Source organism: Neophocaena asiaeorientalis, unplaced genomic scaffold, assembly GCF_003031525.2.
Source record: "Neophocaena asiaeorientalis asiaeorientalis breed wild unplaced genomic scaffold, Neophocaena_asiaeorientalis_V1.1 scaffold309, whole genome shotgun sequence".
NCBI classification, from domain to species: domain Eukaryota; kingdom Metazoa; phylum Chordata; class Mammalia; order Artiodactyla; family Phocoenidae; genus Neophocaena; species Neophocaena asiaeorientalis.
Genome location: NW_020173199.1, coordinates 321,378 through 341,915, shown reverse-complemented (window position 1 = coordinate 341,915; position 20,538 = coordinate 321,378). Strand labels below are relative to the sequence as shown.

Here is a 20,538-nt window from a genome sequence, read left to right as displayed (position 1 = left end):
GTTCGTTCGCCGTGTGCAGCTCTGCACCAGACCCTTCGCGCACATTTCTTATGTAATACTCACAACCTGGTGACAAAGGTAGTATTGTCTGCATGTTAAGGATAGGAAAACTGAGGCTCATTCAATCTGGCGAGGTCACACAGCCTGTGAACAACAGTTTTGAGGCCCTTTGGAGTTTCGTCTGAATCTGTCTTTCCAGTCTAATCTCGCCCCTGACCATCCCCTGCACTGAAGTTGCAGCCACACAACCTTCTTGCTTTCCTGGAACACACCACGTGCTTTACACACCTCCGTATTTGTTCCCTCTGCCTGGAATCCATCTTGCCTTTTCCTTGGCCTGGAGCTGTTGTTTGCACACTTGTGTGCCTGGGTCAGCTGCAAGATGTGAAGTCATTTGCTACTACTAATAAGGTACTTGGGTTTGTGAGTAAGTTCCTTAAAAAACAAATGAAGAGAATTCAAGGCTAGCCCTTTCTTAATGTGTCTCATCGAGTGACACTGTGATATGCTTTGTGGAGTGGGTCCCAGCTGACACCCTGGGGAGGGTGTGTGACCCATGCCCCATCTTGTCTTTGCTGTGTGGCCAGTAGTGAGCAGTGACTTTATTGTTGCCCAAGTCTTTTACCGCAAATTACTGATACATAACAGCATTAATAAGAAGGAAGGCAAGGCTGAATGAAGAGCACGGACAGTGACTGACCCTCCATGTGTATACACACCACATAGGAGAAAGATGTTTTCAACACTTTGGCCAACAAAGACAGTAGTTCCAATGACCAAATCCAAGTAGAATTTCCAGTAATACTGATAATAACACGTTAAATACTTTGCAATTCTATGACTAAATTTTTTTCATTTCTATCACTTTTATAAAAGTACTTTTAATTTTAATCCAAGTAGCAGAAAAGGTATAAAACTTTTCTTAAAAGTCTATCTTTTCCCTGACTTTTCATGCCTCGCCTGCCCAATTCCCCTAAAGAATTCATTGTCAAAAACTCTTCCCTGGTGGCGCAGTGGCTGAGAGTCCGCCTGCCGATGCAGGGGACACGGGTTCGTGCCCCGGTCCGGGAAGATCCCACATGCCGCGGAGCAGCTGGGCCCGTGAGCCATAGCCGCTGAGCCTGAGCGTCCGGAGACTGTGCTCCGCAACGGGAGAGGCCACAACAGTGAGAGGCCCGCGTACCGCAAAAAAATAAAAAATTCTTCTATCATCTAGATCTTCTGTACTCACAGACGCACGGTAACTTTATACCACAGTAGTTAAAAGCATGGGTCCTAGTTCCTAACTGCATGGGTTAGAATCCCAGCCATTTTATCAGCTAAGTGACACTGGGCAAAATATTTAACTTCTCTAAGCCTCAGCTACCTAATTATATGACGCAGGAAACACAGTAACTACAAAATATTGTTGAGAGAATTCCATGGCCCAGGACATGGTGTTAATCATAATTACACATACATGATTGCCTAGTCAATATTACCTATGGAGTAAAACTCTGAAGGAAAAAAAAAAAGTACAATATTGAAAAAAATAAAGAAGCCATATTTATCTTTTTTCCTTATATAATGGCTATTAATTTCAGATTTATTATTTCATTAATCACATCCTTATAAAATCTTTTATGAGTAGCAATAAAAGAAAGAGCTCCTATGGCATTATATCCTTTATAATCCCTACAAAATTTATGTTTTTACCAAAATCTGATTGTGCCCACATACGTGCATCGTGTAGGGTTAGATGAATGACGTCATTCTTATTATGGTGGAAACAGGTTGAGAAAGGCTGGCCTGGAGAACCCATAGTTCGAAATTCAGCTCTGAGGCCCTTTCCTCTGAGAGACGTGTTATTAATCCCCCTCAGCAGAGCTGGTTGCCTCTACCTCTATGTCCCTACTCTGCTTTGTAAATAAGACTTTTCTAGAATTAATGACACTGTGTTACAACTTTAGGTATTCTACTGTCTTCCATGGATCACAGGCTCCATGAAAAAGGAAGGACCTTGATTTTTCTACAATGTGTTTCTCCAAGCCCCCTGCCCAGGGTCTGGTGCCTTTCGCTCTATAGATGCTCCATAAATTTTTGTGGAAGGAATGTTGTGATGTATCATCTTGAAACCAAATTTAAGCATATATTAAGACAACTGAAAGATAAATTCCCCCCACCTAATGATATATTTGAAGCATAACCACTAAAGGCCATTTCCCTCCAACATTTTGCCAAACTCTATTCATCTAGTTTTATGGGGGAAGTAAGAGCTAACTCAGAAAACTGTTCTGAGGCCAACTTAAAAGACAATGCCAGAAATTCACATATAGTTGAGTTATGAGTGTCAGATTTTGAAAGAGATGCAGATTTTGGAAGGCTATATGGAAAAAAAGACACTAAGAGTACAAGAGGCTGCGGACACGGAAGCATGTACAACAGAAAATAGGGAATGGAAACCTTTAGTTGGATAGTTCAAGGGCTTTTGAGAAAGTATGCATCAGAAGTTACCAAACAGTCCCTCTTTATCTTTGTGACAAATTAGCACATGTTTTATGTTAGTTTTTGTCTACTCTCTTTCTCTGCTCCAAAAAGTTTATTACAACTAATTATATATAGATTTTACTTGGCATCTCGCTGATAGAAAGTAGAGCTATAATTCAAATGGGGGAGTCCAGTTCTAAAATGTCTCCACTTGGACACAAATGAGAAACAATGCACTCTGATGCTCTCTCAGTTTCTCCTCCCCTCCACAGAGAATGAGACTCTCAGCTCCGGCCTCTCGTGCAGAACACCCTGAGCTACTCGGCTGACCTGCTGCGGTCCCGGACTTCCCAAAGTTACTCGTTGCTCTCCTCCCCCACCCCCTTTATTTTTTGCGAACATAAGCAATGAACATCACACATGGTATTACAGAGTTACATCTCTTCTACACTATGAGCAACTTAGAAGCAGGGACAGTAGTCCTTACATTGTCTTAACAAAACACAGGCATTTAATCAATCTTTGTTGATTGAAAGAATAAGTGAATGAATGATGTGGTCTCTTCAATATTTAGATATTACCCTGCAAATTCTCAAAAATGTTAGCTCTTACCTAATAATGACTTCAGGCAAGAATTTTAGTACCCTGTATACGTTATACAAATTTAAGTCTTACTGATTTTTAGCCACACGGGACCTGAAAAGATGATGAGATGATGTGACGGTCACAGGCAGCTAAGCTATCATACACACATCAGACATTTACACACATCAGACATTTACACACACACACACACTTTTATCTTACTTCGAATTTTTTTTCCTTCATCCAAACCTGATAAAGTTGCTACGAGGGAGAAAGTATCGAATTGTACTACAGCAGTGTCTGCTCTTATACAACGAATTATAATCACCCAGAATCTTCTTGGAAGATGCAGAAGAAACCTTTTTCATTAAGGTTATTTATGGCAATGGTCTATTTATACAAAAAAGTTTTGAGGAAACAGATGATTAAAGGTACATATATAATAGAAATGCTAAGGCAAATGTAAAGAACTGGAAATCACTAAGAAGGTCAGGGAAAAGAAATCGTTATATTAGAATATCTACCCTAAGTAGTATCTTAGTAGTTAAAGCTAAAAGAAACATTATGCGTTAGACTGCTTATAGCAACCGACTCTAGGAAACCAGCTAGCGAATCTTTCTACATGTAAGAGATTGAATCATGCAATAAGGTCTCCAGTTAATGTTCTACACAAGAAAGAACTTTCTTCATAGTGCTCTTTCTTAATTTAACCATTAATTAACAGCTTAGGGCAAGACATTAAATCATAGTTAAACACAAGCGTTCTTAGCGCAAGTGTAATGTGAAGTTGTACGGGTCAGGTATGCCATTTTCTCGTGAGTTAACTTAATGTAAGGATATTCCAAGAGATGGCAGAATGAATAACAATTCTTTATGCTGGTGGTTCCCAAATATGGATAATCAGCAGAGCAAGCTGGGGAGATAATGAATCAGGCAGGATCTCTGGAAGTGGGGCCAGAGATCTGCATTTGAAAAAAGTACCCGCCCTTTAATACGTGACTCCACGACTTGGGGCATGCCTGCCTTCCCGGTCTTCTGCAGCCGTGGAGTCTGTGTGAAGACGGGCTGGGAGAGCGATCTGCCAGCAGGCACAGGGCAGTAAGCACCACTAACATTATGTCCAACAGTGTCATTTTATAAAGGTAGCTTCTTACCTTCATATAAAGACAGTTCTTGGGACTTCCCTGGTGGCGCAGTGGTTAAGAATCCGCCTGCCAATGCAGGGGACACGGGTTTGAGCCCTGGTCCGGGAAGATCCCACATGCCGCGGAGCAACTAAGCCCGTGCGCCACAACTACTGAGCCTGCACTCTAGAGCCTGCGAGCCACAACTACTGAACACGTGTAACACAACTACTGAAGCCCGCACACCTAGAGCCCGTGCTCCACAACAAGAGAAGCCACCGCAATGAGAAGCCTGCACACTGCAATAAAGAGTAGCCCCCGCTCGCCGCAACTAGAGAAAGCCCGCGCGCAGCAACAAGGACCCAACGCAGCCAAAAATAAATAAATAAAATAAATTTATAAAAGAAAAAAAGTTCTTTACCTTCTCTAAAGGGAGTTCATTCTACTTTGTAAGAATAATGCTACTTATTTACTTTGATATTTGTAAAGTTATTCTGATTATATTTAGATATTAGTTTCTTCTCATCTTTAAACTTCCGTGTAAAAGTACATGCTACTCTAACATTAAAAATTGCAAGTATAACAAAAAATAACATGCAAAAGACATGAAAGTAGATTGACTGAAATGCACTGGCCTCTGGCAAACGACAGGCAGCTGAGAACACTGAGAGCGCAGTTATGGTACTGAGCAACCTCGAAGTACATCATGCTTAATAAGAACACAGTGGTTTTCAGTCATGTATCATAATATCACATTTTAGATACGTGGAATGCATGTACACAAGGTGCTTTATATATTTTTTCTTTCAAGGCTGCTAAGCAGCCTCTAGACCTCTTGTGGACTGCCAGTGTGGAACCCATTGTGACAAGACAGTATTTGCTCCCTTTTAGAAACGATATATTCGTTTGAGCTGGGATTCTGGATGCGTGTTTTAATGAAGCCTGTATATTCTTTCATGGATGAAGCTTCCTCTGTGTGTGTGTGTGTGTGTGTGTGTGCGTGCATGCACGCATGTGCCTGTCTTCTTTAAAATTTATTTACTAGCAACTAAAGAAGAGCCGTGCCGCACTCTTCTTTCCACTCTACTGTCTTAACTAATGATTTATTGGCTTATGAATATCCACTCATCTTTCAGGCATGAGCACGTGAATACAATGTTACTCCCAGTACTAACTTCTCAGAGTAGAAAGACTTGTAGCATCATGTATAACTTACCACGTATCAGGAAACTTACATATGAATTTCTAGACACCTTATTGGAGGAGAGAACAACAACAATTGCAAAACTCTTTCAAATTGAAACAGAAGATATTAGTCTTTAGCAATGTGGAATAAAATAGGAATTCCCAAGTCTTTCTGTAGTCCAAACAATGATCACTGCTGGCTTCCACGGGATGAAACTTAACATCTCCAAATCGCTTTCTGATGTAAAATTTATCTTTAATTTTATGTTAAATTAACTTGTATTGAGGCTTTTTGAGGGATATCTACGAGTCTTTGATCCCATAAGTGAATACTCTGAACACCAAAGAACCCAGGCAAGAATCACTGTGCTGGACCCAGACTATAACGTTTGGTCATAAAACTTATGTGTAAGTATTTCATAAACTTAATTCTGTAGGGGTGTTGTTGCTGTTTGTTACTACTGCTAGCCATTTTATCTTAAAAAATAATTCAAATGTAACTTTAATAATAAAATTTAAAAATCAATTTTAGGAACTAGCTGTCTGGGCCAAAGTGGTTTGACTCTTGTGCTAAGGTAATAATGATTAACAGTAAGCACTTCCCAACCATTCTGCCTTCCTCAGATTAATGCCTTTATTACTATGAAAACGACCAGAGTCCCTTGGGCTCAGCTTCCCAACCAGAGAGTCAGCCAACCCCACTCTGCTTCTGGCATTCAGCAAGGCCCCAGGCAGCATTCACTTCTGTCACTGAATGTGACGACCTTGCCCTTGCATGTTTGAAAATCCCAAGGAAGGAGAGAGATGGAGATTTTTCTTTTCATATCTGGTAGTTCAGATATTGTTGAAATAATTTAAAAATAGATCATATAAAGTTCACATAGAAGCCAAAAGGAGGAGCTAAACGGGAAACCCCGACAAAATCAGGTGTTCAGATGCTAACAGTGCTGGAATGTAAACGCTGGGAGCAAGCTGTGGTTTGGGCCGTTTCCTCCTGAGATTTGTAGGGAAGTTTGAACAGCCTCCAGCAACCTGCGTGTTTTAATGAAGGCTGTATCATCTTTCATGGATGAAAATTCCTGTGTGTGTGTGTGTTTTTAAAATTTATTTACTAGTAACTAAAAGGGCCTTCTTCTCACCTTTAGTGCTTCCATGCCAGCCTGGATGACAGGAGCAAAGACGGTCTCATTTTCATTAGAGTCTGCAAACATCTCTGGAATCTGGTCCAATAAACTGCAAGAAATGAATGAGCAAAAGGTTTTAAATATTTAGCATATTTGTAATAAACATCAGGAAATAAATCATGAACACTTCAGGCCTAAGTACATATGGTGTTTTTTTACACTGAACACCTGTGGGTGACTTTCAGAGGTTATTCCTCAAGGAATGATATCCTGGCATGATTTGGCACCAAAATTTATGATTTGGTTGGAACATTTACAAAATCACACTCTATAGATTTTTTTTCTACTTACTACATTTCTGATCTCTTAGGCTATAGATTATGGAACAGTGGCTATATCATCACCAAGTACTCTCATGCACACTCAGGAAATAACTCCCTTGCATTGCCTTCCAGCAAAGAGAAGGGACTGGTAGGGCTGAGTATGTGTACTAAAAAAATTCCTCCTTTTAGATACCAGTCTGCAATGAAAAGAGACAGAACTAACACAAATAACAGAGTTTTATAATCCATGTGTTAAAGCCCCCTTGCTAATGACAAAACAAAATATGTGTGATTGAATCAAAACATTAAAAAAGAGAAAGACAGATTATCATATGATATCACTTGCATGTGGAATCTAAAAAAATGGTACAAATGAACCTATTTACAAAACAGAAATGGTCACAGATGTAGAAAACAAACTTATGGTTACCAAGGGGAGAAAGAGGTGGGGAGGGGTAACTTGGAGATTGGGATGGACACATACACACTACTATGTATAAAACAGATAGCTAATAAGGACCTACTGCATAGCACAGGGACCTCTACTCAGTGCTCTGTAATGACCTACATGGGAACAGAATCTAAAAGAGAGTGGATACAGGGATACGTATAACTGATTCCCTCTGCTGTACGGCAGAAACTAACACACCGTTGTAAACCAACTCTACCCCAATAAAGATTAATTTTTAAAAAACAGACAACTGATTAGGATCTAAATTATAAAGCACTCGATACTTACTTGTGAATCACAGATTGGGATTCTTGATAGCTGACAAGGAAACCATCCAACAGAGGAACAAAGACCTCGCTGACGTCGGTCACCACCATCATCTGGGGCCGTGCCAAAGTGCTCTTTACGTTAAAGAAATGGAGGACTTTGTTGTACGTGATGAAACCTACTCGAAGTGAGGAAGTCTCTTCCTGACCTTCCCTGTGAGAGAGGAAAAAAGGGTTTGACGTTCTTCCATGAAGTCCTGAGAGAGTGGCTTCTATGAGAAATTCAGTAAGAACACATTCTATAAAATATACAGAAGACATGTGTAAAGGTTTGGTCTTAATTATCATTTACAGGATATAGATAATACTGGGTCACAGTGGTAGGGGATGGGAGATACTACAAAACTAACAAGTTGATTTAAAAAAAAATTCTCAAAAATCTAGGTAAAAAACCAAATAGATATTATGAAAACATGTGCTCATATTTTCTACTATTTATTCTAACCATAGCAATTACAAGGTGCTTTTTTTTCCCCCTCACAAACAGGCTAGGATTACTACAGTCTTTAGAAACAAAGCTCTCAGAAGTCACCAGAAGGTCAGAGTAACAAACGGCATATCTGAAGCAAGAGAAAGGCATATTCAGATTACAAACAGGACAGCTATTTTTATCAAGAAAGGACTTGCTCCTCCTGTGTGATTTTTTTTTACACATTCTCAAGACTCTCAATAGAAAATGGGCTAGATTTTGAAAGCTATATACCATATAAACATATAGTGTAAATACTAAAATAAATCACATATACGAATTGACAGTGTAATCAATGTAATTCTTATTAGGTAACCATTTGTGATGGTCATGGCTAGAGAATAAAAGCAATAAAATCTCCAAAACTGTAACAAAACGTAAAAAAAAAAATTTTTTTTTTTAGTAAAAATTTTTTTGAGGAATTCCAGGACAAGGCCTTAATCTTCCTGAAAGGAGTACAAAGGCATGAATATTGCTGTTAAAGTCTATACTGAGTATATTCAGAATTGAGTGGTCTAGACTCGTTTTTATTCTGTCTCTCCTCCCCCTCCCTCCTTCCACACCCCCTGCTAAAAAAACACACCTCGACACCACTGATATTCTTACTCATTTTCAGCAGTGGATATAACATAGTGCTCAGCGGCTACATGAAAGCCATTTTCTTTGACCCTTAGACATCGGTAAAACTTATTCTGCTTCGGGGACAACTGTTGTGAAAAAGAACCTAGTTTGCTCAGTTTCTACATTTTGCACATAGCCTAAAGAGTTACTTGAGTACAAGAGAAAGGACAATGGAAGTGTCCGAAGTTCCCACCAAAGACTTCCCAATTTCCTTGATGTTTCAGCAGAGTACAGGCTGACAAACTATTCACTTTAAACTCTGTTCTAGTTCTTCTCTACTTACTTTGCTAACTGAGGACATTTGCTCTTCATTGTGGCCTTGATAAATGGCTGGGCAGTTTAAATAGATCCTCATAATCCCAAAATCCCTTGGTAAATGTTTACATTTTGGACTCTTGCAAAATTTTTAGAAATGGGAATCCTTATCCCTTGTAGCTACACATACACAGACTTGACACACATACACACACACACACACACACCCTCCATAATCTAAACTGTATGACTTTATGCAACCAACGACTATACTATATTGTATCCGTGTTCCCCTTCCCCCTCCCTATTTATTAGAATTTTACTCTTCAAGGCCAAGCACAAATCCTCCTTCTGTGAAGCCTCCTCTGATGCTACCAACCAGAAGTTATTTCCTCTTCCTAAATTTCTACAACTCATTCACATTTGGCTCTTGGTAGAAAGTGCCTTTTAGTTAACATTTCAGGAATCCCTGACAATAAACCAATAAAGGGCAGGGCTCAAGGCTTACACCCTCTGCTCCTGGAGGGTCAAGCACAACGTGGAGAAGAACAGAGGTCTCCTTGAGGATGGATGACTGTCATGATGTGGGACACTGTCTGAGAGGGCAAGTTAGAAACCAAAGTGATAAACTGATTTGTCTGTATCCCTTCTCAGCTCCCGTGGAGTGATGTCGCCTTGGTAGTTTAAAATCAGCCCAGCTGGAAGTATTTATACCACAGGAATGAGCAAACACTACAAATCAAGGCTTTATTTATTTGAGAGCCAGTTTTCCAGCACACCACTGGTTAAGCTCCTATTTCCCAGTAAACCTTTTACTACATAGGGTGAAAAATGCCCAGCAAATCACGAAGGGGATTTATTCCTTTTAATAGTTAATTTGGAGTCAACCAAGGCAAAAGACACAAAAGAAAAATTAAAGAGAAGAATCTGGATTGCTATTCCCCATTGGATTTGGACATTTTTAGTGATGGGAAAAGAGTATCCTGGGATTCATAGGGTTCACTTAAAATCTAATTAACATTTTTTATAAACATCTAATCAGGACATCTCACATTATTACAAAATAGTAGTAGTGTTTCCATTGGAACAACTCTTTTTAAATTTGAGAAACAAAGAACTATCCTAAAATGTTCTTTTTCAACAGTATAGCTGCACTGTTACGTCATATCCACGAGAAAACAAAACCTCAGTCTCTCCTTCATTTGATTCTACACAAATTTTGTAAAGTTATATAAGGGATATCTTAATAAAGACCATGTTTTGTTCCATTTTTCAATGACCCTTCCCTCAACATTTGCCCCTATTATTATAATGGAATGAATCTGACAGAGCAACACTGAAGATATTAGTAACTGGAAGAACCAGAATATTCCAAAATCAAGCATTTTCAACATCTTAGCTACAGCAGCATTAAAAACAAACAACCAGAAAAAAGTCCGAGAGTTTGATCTGAGTAACGAGTGAAGCACTTCAAATCTTTTCTTTCCTGTTCCAGAGAAGTCAGACAGAAAAGTCTGGCAACGTGGCAATATCAAAGATGCAAATTCAAAGTTAAAGAGTAGGAATGGGCTTTCCCTTTGCAAAAGATTAGCTGAGAGATGAACATACCTTAGATATTAATCAAGACTTATATACTATGCTTTAAAAACACTGCTTGAGTTCACAGAAGTAAATCAAAGTGATGGCAATCTTACCATCGAAAATATAAAGTTATACATACACGCAGCCCAAAATAAATTTCAGGGGAGAAAAGAAAAAACAGATTTGTTTTAAAAGATAAAGAAAGAGAAGGTATTTTGGTTTGAATAAGAACTTTCAAGAGAGTTACTTGAAAAGTGGCGGGGAATGGCCAGCAGTATTCTCCCCCCGCACTCGCCATCTCTTGCCAAAGCCACACTTCTGCTCCAATGGGATATAAAGGTCATGATGACACCTAACAGTGTGATTTCATAACTTGTATCAATAGGTTACAAGCTTCATATCATCAGTGTGTTGAAAAGAAACAAGGGGTTGGTGAAGTGACTATGAAAATAGGTTATGAGAAGCTAATTTGAACCAGTTTGAAAAGAGAGAGAGAGAGAGAGAGAGAGAGAGACCACTTCCAGAAATTAGAGTAGTTTGCTTTCATACAACTCAAGTTCAAAATTCAGATGTAGTGTTAAAGCAGCCCTGGGGGAGGTCTGTGATCAAATATGCCATTTTAGGCAGAAAGTCCATACTTGTCAAGTGTCCCTGAGAATGAGGTCACAGAAACTATAGTCACAATAGTCGGCAGGCGTCAGAGGCCTTTCTTTTGCCCCAGCTTCAACTTGCTCCCAGCTCATTCTTCATTGTAGAATTCAGTTTGAAATCACCTCAATGTTTTTTAAACATCCCCACTGCTTTTCCAAACCATCCTTGAGAATATTATGACTTCAGCTTCATGGATACAAACAAAACTACTCCTGGGAGGTCCAGAGCTCACTCAACTGAGCCTCACAGGCAACCCAAGCACCAGCCACGTGTGGAACAAATACAGAGGAGTGGGCACCCGAGGACCTGGGGAGACCTAGGGGCTGCGGACAACTCGCCCCTCAAAGCATCCCCGTTCAGAACAGAGGTTGCTTATGTTCAGAACATAGGGAGGGGTGGAAGATGCTGAGACTGGTGCAGACACTAGGTTTCAGACAGACAATCTTTTCTAACCTCTTTTATTTTCTTAAGCATGTCATCTGCTCATAAAGGAAAGCTTTCTCCCTGCTCACAAGTCTCCTTACTAGAAGCTAGTTCCCAGCCTAAACAACTAGTTTATACACGATAAAACATAGTCATGTTTTCTAATATACCTTTCCACCTTTCTTTTTATGTGCTGACCCCTGCAACAGCAGGACAAATGATGTACCCTGTGCCCTTAAGTTACAGGACATAGAGGCAGGAAAGCTGCAGAGGGGTTAGACAGGGTACTATAAGGGCAAAAGGGAATTTGGCCAAAAAGCCACGGGGCCTGCCATGAGACAACAGTTCAGTTTCCTGGCATCCCTTAGAACCCTCTACCACGCCCAGCAACCTACCCATTTCTGCTGGAAAATCAATGTTTTTGAAAAGTGAATAACAGACTTCCAAGGCCTTTTCCACCACACTGCTGGGATTCTCCTTATAATCTAGAATGGATTTTTTGAATGTTGTTTACCGTGGCATTATTTCTTATCAGTTGTGTTTCTTTTGCTTTGTACAAAAGATCACTCTGATTTTTTAAGGTTTGATGCTGTTTATAATTGTTTATAAATTATAAACAATTATCCGATGTCCCCATTAGCAAAAGAGACCAACGGGCCATTCAGCACTTGTTTTCTGGCCAATATACTAATTCAGCAATATCGTATGAGTTACAAAAAGAATGGCAGTTCCCTTACTTCGGAAGTTTTTCCAGCACAGTCTTCAGTTCTTCACATATGAGCTTCACAAGTCCATTCTTAATGTTACTATAAGAAACATCAATCATGAAGATAAAGGCTGGTGGGTTGGGAGGCTTATTCTTCTACAAGAAAGCAAACAAGTCACACACATATAATTATAATGTACATACATTTCATAATCAAATTAAAACCCCCAGAAACTCTTTAAGGTCATCAGACATCTCATTTAATATAACGTGTGGAATTAAATCATTTTCTGGAACAGTCTCTGATGCTGTAAAAAAGATAAAAGCTGTTTATTTTCCAGGCTATGACCTGGGTCCCACTATTGAGTTAGACAGGATTATGACAGCTAGCAGAGAAAGGCTCAGAAGACCTTGTTACCACAATTCCCCAAAGGCGAGTACCGTCTTGTGGCAACCTCGCTTACAACACTCTGCCTTAGGGGAAGAAATATGTCTGGAACCCTGGCAAACTGTGGCCCCAAATAGTACAAAACTATAATTAGTGTTTGTTTTTGAAACTGAAGTAAAACTTCATTAACTTGATATCACCATTTTCAACTCTCTTCCTTTATAAGCTCTTCAAAGATATGAAATTAAATACTAAAATATAATTGTATACTTAAAAAATTGTGCTGTATTATTAAATATGTACCTGTTCCTTACATATTTATGGTAAAAAAAAATTGAATACTGGGCCTTTTCTCTGTTTAAAACAATCACTACAACATAAGGCAGCTGCTACATAAATGTTTTGTAGCTTTTGGTCCCTTTACTGGCTGGTGTTCAAACAGCTCTTAGGAAGCAATTCTTCAGTTGGATCTTACAAGATATTTAGAAAATAGAACCACAGGCAAACAACTTTAGTGACTCACACTAGAGAGTAAAGAATTAAGGCTAATCTTTGTGATAAATGAAAAAAACATTCTAGATTAAATTTTAATTGTTACAATTATAAAATGAGATGACACTATCTCCAAATTAAGTTACTAATTCATCCTATGTCCACTATAGGGCTAGATGTAACGTTCCTCTAATAAAAGTCTTTCATTTGAAAAAAGGAAAAAAATTGTAGGACTTGAAAATTATCAACCTGAAAACTTCATTGCTTTGCCACATCCAAAATCAGACCAACGAAGAACCATAAGAACTCTGTTGCTGTCTACATGAGCAATGATTTTTTAAAATCAATTAATTAATTAATTCATTTTTGGCTGTGCTGGGTCTTTGTTGCCGCACGTGGGCTTTCTCTAGTTGCGGCCAGTGCGGGTTACTCTTCGTTGTGGCGCGCGGGCTTCTCATTGCAGTGGCTTCTCTTGTTGCAGAGCACGGGCCCTAGGTGCGCAGGTTCAGTAGTTGTGGCTCGCGGGCTCTAGAGCACAGGCTCAGTAGTTGTGGCGCAGGGGCTTAGTTGCTTCATGGCATGTGGGATCTTCCCGGACCAGGGCTTGAACCTGTGTCCCCTGCACTGGCAGGCGGATTCTTAACCACTGCACCACCAGGGAAGTCCCGTGAGCAATGATTTTTATTGCAAACCATTCCTGATTCCCACCTAATCTAATTCATAACAGACACTTATGCTGATTTACATAGAATGAAAGTAACAATCGTTTCCACTAATTAAACCAAAACCTGTGACCAATCCAAATGTGGCATACCATTCTTACATTCTCTCCTAAGTGCAGCATCACCAGTTCCCCACTGAATATTTTTGATATCTCCAACCTACACGTTTCTACAGAATGCTTCACCGTAACTTGTTTTCTGTGTATGCAAAACTAATACATCACTCCTCTATAAATAACATTCTCTTCCAATATCTCTATCAATAACATCACTACATGTCAACCCAAAGGCTTGAAAACATGAAATCAGATTTGACTATTCCTTTTCTTTCCATCACCAAGTCCCACTGATTTATTCTTTTTTTATGGCTGTGTTGGGTCTTCGTTTCCATGCGAGGGCTTTCTCTAGTTGTGGCAAGTGGGGGCCACTCTTCATCGCGGTGCGCGGGCCTCTCACTATCGCGGCCTCTCTTGTTGCGGAGCACAGGCTCCTGACGCGCAGGCTCAGTAATTGTGGCTCATGGGCCCAGTTGCTCCACGGCATGTGGGATCTTCCCAGACCAGGGCTCGAACCCGTGTCCCCTGCATTGTCAAGCAGATTCTCAACCACTGCGCCACCAGGGAAGCCCCCCATCCCCACTCTTAACCACCGGGAAGTCTGTCATCCTGCACCTAGACAACTGTACTGGCTTTATCCCTGGCTGCCTTAATCGATCACTCTACCCATTCAATCCAGCTGGCTTTGTCCGGCCAACCTCAGCACGCATGAACTCTATAACCTGGTTTGCCGTGACATCTTGAAGCTCACAGATCTCCTGGCCGAAAACTACAGTGATCTGAAATAAAACCCGGCTCTCATCCTCAATCTCTCTTCTCTCTGCAATTTTCGGCCTGGCAGACCACTTTCCCTTTTTCAGCTGCCGAGGCACCGTGGTGCCATTTCCTCTCCCACTTTTCTGACTGCTGCTTCTGTTTTTCATTTTGTTATCTTTCTCCAAAGGATACCCTCTTCTCTTTCCTTACCACATGCTCCATTACAGAATCTCATTTGCTCATTTTTAACCAGCACCTCTCTGTAGGTGACCCCTCAGATTCTCTCCGCATGGTGGGTCTTCTGAGCTCCCGACCAGCATTCCCATCAACCACAGCACACCTCCACAGCAAGGTCCCGCCAGCACCTTACACTCAAAATCTTAGAAGTGAAGACAACATTTCTCCCACTATGCTGGCCTATTCTACAAGGAACTTACAGAAAGTATGATCATCCAGAATGCTCTGGGCTTGACGCCTCATCTCCTCTGTGGAATTGTTCATGCCCCTTGCTATCCACACCTAGTTAATTGTGAAGCCCTCAGCGGCTCCTTCTTGCTCCAGTACCCAAATTCAGACCCTCATTTTCATCCTTTTTAAAAACTATTTTCAACTGTGGTAAAATACACAGAACACAATTCACCATCTTAACCATTTTTAAGTGGGCAGTTCACTGGTTTCAAGCACATTTACGTTGTTGTGCAACCGTCACCACCATCCATTTCTAGAACTCTCTCTATCCTGCGGAAACGGAAACTTTGTACCCTTTAAACAATCATTTACCATTTCCCCCCCTCTCCAGCCCTGGGAACCATCTTTCTACATTTCTACTTTCTGTCTCTATGAATTGGACTACTCTAGGTACTTCATAAAAGTAAAATCATACAGTATTTGTCGTTTATGTGATTGGCTTATTTCTCTTAGCATAACGTCCTGAACATCCATCCGTGTTGTGGCATATGTCAGAATTTCCTTCCTTTTTAAGGCTTAATAATATTGCATGGTATGTATATTCCACATTTTGTTTATCCATTCATCCATCTATTGGGTTGCTTCTACCTTTTGGCTATTGTGACTAATGCTATTATGAACATGGGTGTGAAAATCTCTCTTTGAGACTCTCTTTTCAATTATTTTGAGTATATACCCAGAAGGAGAATTGCTGGATCATTTGGAAATTCAGTTTTTAATTTTTTGAGGAATTGTTATATTACCCTCATTTTCTCGTTTCGACTACTACATTCTTCTGCCCATTTTTGGATTGGGTTGTTTGTTTTTTTGTTATTGAGCTGCATGAGCTGCTTGTAAATTTTGGAGATTAATAACTTCCAATACCTACCTCCCTACCTCCAATCTCCCTCCTCTCATTATACAGACTGCTATCAGAATAAACTATCCAAGGCACAAGATAGATCCCAAGGCTACTACTGCCTCTGAGGACAGGAAGTTTACTGAGTCCCCAGAGCCAAGCACAGAGCATGGCTCAAGAGAGCCCTCAATACTGTTAGATGAGTGAATGAATGTGTAGATGGATGGATGAATTAATAGAAACAACTCCCACTTTGCCTTTAATTGTCCTCAAGGCCTACTGAATTAGTACAATCCTTCAATGGCCTGGCATTTGAGACTCCCCATAATACTCATTTAGCAAACACGTATAAAAGCCTAAGAGATCAAAGCTCTGATGCCAAGCCTAGTGGACAATAAAAGGATAGTCTGTGTTTCAAAACAATTTCCCAGCTTTACTTCCTATTATGCCCCAATACACATTCCTCCAACTAATTTAAGTGTTTGCCATTTTCAAAACATTTTCTATCCACAAGTCCCAATCTAGTGGGTGTGGGCCAAGAAAAGTATTTCCTTGGCTGGAAAAGTATTTCATTTGGCATAGTGTTTTAAAAAATATTTGAATTTGAATGTGCTTTGGGGGAAGGGGGAATATACGCTCCAACTATCCTAGTCTCTATACTAGGTCCCCATCACTCATCTACAAAGCCCCCGATAGCCCCTGAAGAAATTGGAGTAAGTTGCAAATACCTCTGAGAAACTGCTTCTGCTTACCATTTAGTTTCCACGTCTCTGCTCGTGGTTTAACCAACTCAAATGTCACTTACTCTTAGAACCCTTACCTGGTTCACCAAATCATAAATTATTGCTCATCTGTTTTCTTATGGCACTCTGACTATTCTATTCTTACAGCATTTATCATATTATTTATATCATAATTATATACTTTAGTTATCAGGTCTATGCATGGTAAGGACTTTGAGATCAGGTTCATATTCTTGCTCATCTTATTATCACTCACAAACACAGCCAAAGTGCCTTGGACATGCTAGGCATATAATAAATGTCAAAGTGAACTAAAATTAAGTGGAGAAACTACATTTTTATCTAGGAAAAAAAAGCAGGCTGGCTTGGAATGAGATTTTACCTTTCAGGTACACTTTATATGTAGATAGATATTTTCTGTAAACTTCTAAGTGAAAAACTGTCAGTTATTAGACAGAGCTGGGTCTTTTTTTCCAGGGGAACTCCATGGTGATTTTGTAAATACATGCCTACATATCCATAGTGATAGAGAAATAGGGGTTCTGTGGTCATTTTCTATATGTATGGCCTGAGGTTGGTACTTAACCTCTCTAAGCCTCAGTTTCCCCACATCATGGTGATACTCACCACATGAGGTCACTATGAGAACTAAATGATACAATACATAGAAAGCACTTAGCACAGAGCATCACACATAGTGAATGTTTAATGAATGTTAATTCTATTATCTAAAATTGGCATTAAGATTATCTAAAATGAACAGGAAAAATGTTATTTTGTAATTCTCCTTTAAGTTTGTATGGTATTAAAAAATACACATACCAATTATATAAGCTCTTATTCATCACCCAAATCCCTAAGGCAATTCATTATTATTCTTCATTTACATTTTAAGGTATAATTAAATTTGAAGATATTAAGAGTTCTTTTATTATGAACCTTATTTGGAATAATAAAAGGAAGATTAACCTTACAAAAAAACTCTTCAAAATGTACAGTTTTTATTTGGTTCCTTGCCTGCTCTGTGAGCTTTCCCATCAATTAGACATCTGGAACATTTCCAGATAAAAGAGTTTGAAGATACTGAGACTTTTGTTCCCAGAAATAGATTTGACTCCCTGCCTAAGTTTCTGCTAAGAACAGCATAAAATCAAGATAATATAGCCTTTTTGGCAGAGAACTGGAAAGTCAGAGCATAGTTAGATTTACACTACGGTTGCAAAGATGAGTGAATAAAGTTTCCATCACTAGATACAACGGCTTCATTACATTTAACTAGAACTAGATACAATGGCTTCATTACATTTAACTAGAACTAGATACAACGGCTTCATTACATTTAACTAGAACTAGATACAACGGCTTCATTACATTTAACTAGAACTTCAGATGTTTATGTTCTGCCTGACCATTCTCCTTCAGTCCACAACAGTAAAGGACAAATAAACTGTCCAAAAGTAACTGGCATTTTAGGACATCTTTTTGTTGTTTTGTTTTTTTCTGTGCCTGAAATAAATCATTTGTACCAAAAATGTTCTTATGTTTCCCAAAGTATGTTCAAATGTTACAGTTAAAACTAATAAAGTGTTAATTCTTCTTTAATAACTAGTTGAAAAACTCATACAAAATACTAAAATAAATGCAAAACGTATGTTAATTGGAAAACATTTTAAAACCCACTCAGTTGAAAAAACTAGTTAGGAATAATGTTCTTTGTAATTTATATTCAATACAACATGGACTGGTCCCCTAGCAAATATCTAGGAAAGAAATCTGTGGGTCAGAGGCTATTTTCTGAGGACTGGGCACTAGGAGGCATTCATTTGTGGAAAAGGAAGTAAGTCAGAATGATTGTTTCTTCAAGTCTACACAGGTACTTCAGATACAAGCTGAAATCTGAACCAATACTCACGAAGATATTTTCAAATCACTGAAGAATTTGAAAGATATTCAAGGTATCCCTAATGATGTCACTATCACGATGACGCTGGAGAAGGGAAACAGCCAGCCCTGGGAATAGCGACCCACCTGCAAATTCATTCACTCATTCACTCGCTCATTCATTCATCCACATGCATTGATCAGCTGCCTATGCTGTGGCAGGCACTATGATAGATGCTGTAAAGACAGCTAGGACAAGATTCTCGTCCCCAAGGATATCAGAATCTAGGAAGAGGGAAAATATAGGAAGATTTAAATTCTATGGGGATAACTGCTAAAACAGACATATGGACCAAATTATATGGGGGAAAAAATCAGAAGATTTAGTAAATAGCAACCACGATGAAGTCAGAGAAAGGTGTGTACACATTCACACACTGACATAAAATTCCAGCCAGGGATTAGAGAATAAGTAGGAGTTTGCCAGGTGGGGTATGTATAGATGTAACAGGACGATGGAAAGGTAGTTGGGTCAAAAAAGCATCTTAGATAAAAGCATGGAGCTGTACAGGGGAGTGATGTGTTCAGAGTACATGAACCAGAATGTTCTACAATTGAAGACGTAGCTAAGGTGGTAGCTAACGGTCTTATAAAGAAACTTAAATTTTTGAATTTAGTTTTTTAGATTAAGGTAGTGGGGGGAGTCTCATGGTTACGTTTTAAAGCAAGGAAACCAGAGGCCAGGATCCCAGGCTGCTGAAACAGTCTCAGGGAGACTCTGAGAGCCTAAATCACTGCGATGACAGCTGGAGTGGAGAAGGAGCTACAGAAACACGTCAATAGTCTTACTGACCGTATCAGCTGAGCTTCTGCCTTGGAAGGGAAATTTTTCTGAGATGATTGACAGAACAAATAAGGCAGAGGCACTATATGAAACTGCTGCATTAAGAACCTAGCAGAGGGACTTCCCTGGCAATCCGGTGGTTAAGACTTGGCCTTCCGATGCAGGGGGTGTGGGTTCAATCCCTGGTCGGGGAGTTACGATCCCACGTGCCTCGCATCCAAAAAAACCAAAAAACATAAAACAGAAGCAATACTGTAACAAATTCAATAAAGACTTTAAAAATGGTCCACATCAAGGGACTTCCCTGGTGGCACAGTGGTTGGGAATCTGCCTGCCAATGCAGGGGAAACAGGTTCAAGCCCTGGTCCAGGAAGATCCCACATGCCATGGAGCAACTAAGCCTGTGCGCCACAACTACTGAGCCTGCGCTCTAGGGCCCGTGGGCCACAACTACTGAAGCCCGCGCTCCTAGAGCCCGTGCTCCACAACAAGAGAAGCCACTGCAATGAGAAGCCCGCACACCGCAACGAAGAGTAGCCCCCACTCACTGCAACTAGAGAAAGCCCGTGCACAGGAACGAAGACCCAACGCAACCAAAAATAAATGAATGAATAAATTTATTTTATAAAAAAATGGTCCACAACAAAAAAAACTTAAAAAAAGAAAGAAAGAAAGAAAAAGAACCTAGCATCACATTCTATCTGAAAGGGACATACAAATGAAATTATCATTATTATATATATATTTTTTGGCTGTGTTGGGTCTTCATTGCTGTGCACGGGCTTTCTCTAGCAGCGGTGAGCAGGAGCTACTCTTCGTTGCGGTGCGTGGGTTTCTCACTGCAGTGGCTTCTCTTGCTGTGAAGCATGGGCTCTAGGTGCACAGGCTTCAGTAGTTGTGGCACGTGGGCTCAGTAGTTGCAGCACATGGGCCCTAGTGCACACGTGCTTCCATAGTTGCAGCTCGCGGGCTCTAGAGCGCAGGCTCAGTAGTTGTGGCGCACAAGCTCAGTTGCTCCACGGCATGTGGGATCTTCCTGGACCAGGGCTCGAACCCATGT

The 20,538-nt window shown here is 40.0% G+C and overlaps 1 protein-coding gene across 2 annotated transcripts in view; it reads right to left on the bottom strand.

Annotated features, from left to right (window-relative positions):
- SEC24D (SEC24 homolog D, COPII component) overlaps positions 1-20,538 on the bottom strand; it is a 109,925-nt gene that overhangs the window by 18,541 nt on the left and 70,846 nt on the right. For both annotated transcript variants that reach the window (XM_024744703.1, XM_024744704.1), the window contains exons 11-13: positions 12,322-12,446; positions 7,547-7,738; positions 6,500-6,593 (exon numbers count right to left, since the gene is read on the bottom strand). In XM_024744703.1, the coding sequence (XP_024600471.1) occupies positions 6,500-6,593; positions 7,547-7,738; positions 12,322-12,446 (411 nt within the window). The remainder of the gene's footprint in view (positions 1-6,499; positions 6,594-7,546; positions 7,739-12,321; positions 12,447-20,538) is intronic.